Source organism: Mustela nigripes, chromosome 1 (assembly GCF_022355385.1).
Source record: "Mustela nigripes isolate SB6536 chromosome 1, MUSNIG.SB6536, whole genome shotgun sequence".
NCBI lineage: Eukaryota > Metazoa > Chordata > Mammalia > Carnivora > Mustelidae > Mustela > Mustela nigripes.
Window position 1 is genome coordinate 11,582,695 of NC_081557.1, and position 4,101 is coordinate 11,586,795.

The 4,101-nt window shown below is 38.8% G+C and overlaps 1 protein-coding gene across 1 annotated transcript; it reads left to right on the forward strand.

Moving 5' to 3' along the window:
• The first annotated feature begins 1,618 nt into the window (after positions 1–1,618).
• LOC132009443 (olfactory receptor 5AN1-like) lies at positions 1,619–2,557 on the forward strand. The gene has a single exon (XM_059387609.1). The coding sequence runs from the start codon at positions 1,619–1,621 to the stop codon at positions 2,555–2,557; it is 939 nt and encodes a 312-aa protein (XP_059243592.1).
• Positions 2,558–4,101: the final 1,544 nt, after the last annotated feature.

Here is a 4,101-nt window from a genome sequence, read left to right on the forward strand (position 1 = left end):
GGAATAACATGGAGGACATTAGGAAGATGAAAGGAAAAGTGAATTGGGGGAAATTGGAGGGAGAGATGAACCATGAGCGACTGTGCATTCTGAGAAACAAACTGAGGGTTTTAAAAGGAAGTGGTTGAGGGGGATGGGTCAACCTGGTTGTGGGTATTAAGGAGGGCATGTATTGCATGGAACAGTGGGTGTGGTACATAAACAATGAATTTTGGAACACTGAAAAAATAAAATTAAATTTAAAAAAAAGTGAAGAGCTTTACTGCAAGTGATTGATCAGAAACCTGAATTCTTTTCACCAAATTTATTGATTATGTTCATGTATTGGGGGATGTTGTGCATGAGAGTTTATGTTTTCAGAATATTTTCATTGACCCCAACTCATCTTGGATAAAATTGTGGATAAGTTATATTGGCCACACTTTAGGAGTCAAAGGAAAGACTTCCAAGTTCACAAAAGCATAAATGAAATGAAATAAGATAATTTTAGTTTTGTCTCCAAAAGTGGGTGAAAGCACCATGTATTTGTTCAGTAACACAACTATTCGTATACAAGGTGCTTATCGGTAATAGTGAAACATGTCCACGAGACCATGTGCTGTATGGAGCTTCATCAGCTCAGAGTGCCTGGTGGTGGTGGCCCATGAAAAGCAGCATCAGCTGTTTATACTCCAGCTGACTGGGAGATAACAGAGTAATACCAGACAGGAACAACTACAGTCATTGACTAACGATATTTTTGAGTGTTGGCTTAGAGACCATTTAATTTAGAAAATAATTTATGTGAAGAACTTCTTGATATTTCAGTATTAGCTTACTTTATTTTTCCTTCACAGAGAGGAATGATAATGGGGATGATAGTTGCCAACATTTATTGAGCCCTTACTGTTTTAAGCGCTTTATGTCAATCAGTCTTTGCAGCAACCCTCTGAAGTGGTAAGTTCTCCTAGCTCTGTTTATAGATGATAAAACTGAAGCACAAAGGGGTCAATAACTTGCTAAGCATTATACATCCAATAGATAAAAATAAGTGTTACAGGAACATATTATTTACAGGAACAAAAGCTATTAAGATATATAAATCCTTAAAAGTAACTTTTCCTCTGCATCCGGTCCATCATTGTCTGATGCTGGTTGTCAGTTAACCAAGTGTACTCAAACTCAAGCAAATTAAATAGAAAATTGTTTATGTGTTTTGTGTCTTCATGGCCCTGGGTGGTTTGATTTGTTTCTACATGAGGTCTGAATATACATCTGCCTAAAGGCAATGATTCTCACTGTCCACAAGGTCAGTGATGCCTCAGGAAGTTCCTCAGATTAACCCATACAACTATAGCACTGTTAATGAAATAATTGAGAATCTGAAGCACTTTTTTTCTTTTTTTAATTTCAATTCTATTAGTCAAATAAATATTAGTTGGAAGCACTTTTAAAATCACACTTCTTGATAATTTGAGATGAAAATCTGGGTCTTTTCACCAGGACAGTGAGACATTGGTTTTTCCCAGCACTCAGTGAAGGGGAAAAAGTAGCACATATGGGAATTGTAATACTGTCATCTTGCCTGAGTCAGCAGTGCATTCTCTTCTTTTTTCTCTGATTTTAGAAGTACAAGCCAATGATTGGGAGAGGAAATATTACACAGATCACCTGTTTCATCCTTTTGGGATTCTCTGATTTTCCCAGAATCCTAGCAGTGCTCTTTGTTGTATTCCTGCTGATCTACATTTTGACTCTGACTTGGAACCTGTGCCTCATCATCTTAATAAGGATGGACTCTCACCTTCACACACCCATGTACTTCTTCCTCAGTAATCTGTCCTTCATAGATATCTGCTATGTGACCTCTATAGCTCCCAAGATGCTCTCCAACTTTTTCCAAGAGCAGCAGACCATCACCTTTGTGGGTTGTGCTGTTCAGTACTTTGTCTTTTCAACCATGGGACTGAGTGAGTCTTGTCTCATGACAGCCATGGCTTATGACCGATATAGTGCCATTTGTAATCCACTTCTTTATTCATCCATCATGTCACCCACCCTCTGTATTCAGATGGTGCTGGGATCCTATTTGGCCGGACTCTCTGCTTCTATATCCCAGTTGTGTACCATGTTTCAGCTCCACTTTTGTGGGTCTAATGTCATCAATCATTTCTTCTGTGACATGCCCCAGCTGTTAGCCCTGTCCTGCACTGACACTTTCTTTGCACAACTGTTGACTGCTATATTAACAATGATCTTTGGGATTATAAATGCCCTCATTATCATGATATCCTATGGCTATATTGTCCTCTCCATCATGAAGATCACTTCAGCCAAAGGCAGGTCCAAGGCTTTCAACACATGTGCTTCTCATCTGACAGCAGTTTCCCTCTTCTATACCTCTGGTATGTTTGTCTATTTGAGTTCCAGCTCTGGTGGTTCCTCTAGTTTTGACAGATTTGCATCAGTATTCTACACTGTGGTTATTCCAATGCTGAATCCCTTGATTTACAGTCTGAGGAACAAGGAAATCAAAGATGCCTTGAAGAGGTTACAAAAGAAGAGATGGTCCTGCTGAGGTTCTGTCTAGACTTTTCCTCTCACAAAACTTAACCCCTAGTAACATGCACAGGAATGGACTTTAACAAAATTCATACTGCCTTTGGATAAAGAAAGGTTAATTTGAGACAGATAATATGCCAAATGGACTGAGAGCTGACTTGGTTCCACACAAGCACAATACATTTAAGTCTTGGAGTTTCATACTTTCTCACTTGCATGAGGAGTGGCCTCATCATTTATTAATAGTCTGCAAGTATTTGTAAAATGTTAATGTTTAGAAACTTCCTACTTCTTTTTCTTCAGAGATTGAGCCCTGCTCTGTCCCAGACCTCTGACTGTAAAGGAGTGATACCTGATAGAGATCCCCAGGAGTGTAGAGACATTGTCTCCTAAATATTTTATGCAGCATAATCCAGACAAGAGGGTGATCAATGTCTGTTCTGTATTTCTGACCACAATGGGAATAAATCAAGAGAGGGGATGTGCCTTTGAACAGAAACAAAGCTATGCAACTGGCCTGGTTGTGTCCTCTGGGAAGAGCAATCTGAGGTGGCTAATGTTTGTTAAGGGCTCTTTCAGGACTGATCACCTGGTAAGTTTTTGGTCACATCTCAGTCTCCATCAGCTATAATCTAAGGAATCAGGAGGCAATTTGGATCATAAAGAAGAATGGAATGAATAATGTCATCCCTTCAGTACTATTTACTTATAACTTTCATGTTTTAATTATTGTGCCTCATGTCCAATGTGGATTTCTGATGGGAGATGATGTACAAAATTTATGTCAACTAATAGCAATTTCTGATATTGTGGCACACAAACCTCTTTTTCTCCTCCATTAAATCTTGAAACTTTGCCCTTAATTGACATAGCCAATGGGATTACACTACCAAGTTGTTTCTGGTATTTTAAGCATCTGTTCAAATTTGGTGTAAGGAGATTTGTGTGAGAATTTGTTGTAATAATATAGTTACTGAATGTGCAGTATTTGCAGAGACTAGGAACAAATATGGAAAACTGGTATGCATTCTTTCTTGTGTGTGTTCAGTATTTATCTCCTAGAAAGTTATGGTTGTATGGGTGATTCAGTGGATGGAGTAGATGGTCAAATTGCTCTAAAATGATATATTCTAGGAAGCCTCAAGGGTTAGGAGAGGAAATAGTGGGATATGCAGATTCTCAGCTCTGGCTAGTTTATGTTGTCTGAAGGAGAAAACAAAACATTTGGTCCTAGAGATCTGGTTAAAAAGAGGAACAAGATGTGTCCCAACACTGTTGACTAGCTAAATTGCTCAGTCTTTAACCAAATGATAAAAACTAGATGTCACAGACACTTCTCCAATGAAGACATACAAATGGCTATCAGACACATGAAAAAATGTTCATCATCACTAGCCATCAGGGAGATTCAAATTAAAACCACATTGAGATACCACCTTACACCACTTAGAATGGCCAAAATTAGCAAGACAGGAAACATCGTGTGTTGGAGAGGATGTGGAGAAAGGGGAACCCTCTTACACTGTTGGTGGGAATGCAAGATGGTGCAGCCACTTTGGA

Excerpts from the sequence above, each read along its gene's own strand:
- LOC132009443 (XM_059387609.1), top strand. The coding sequence starts at position 1,619 with ATGATTGGGAGAGGAAATATTACACAGATCACCTGTTTCATCCTTTTG.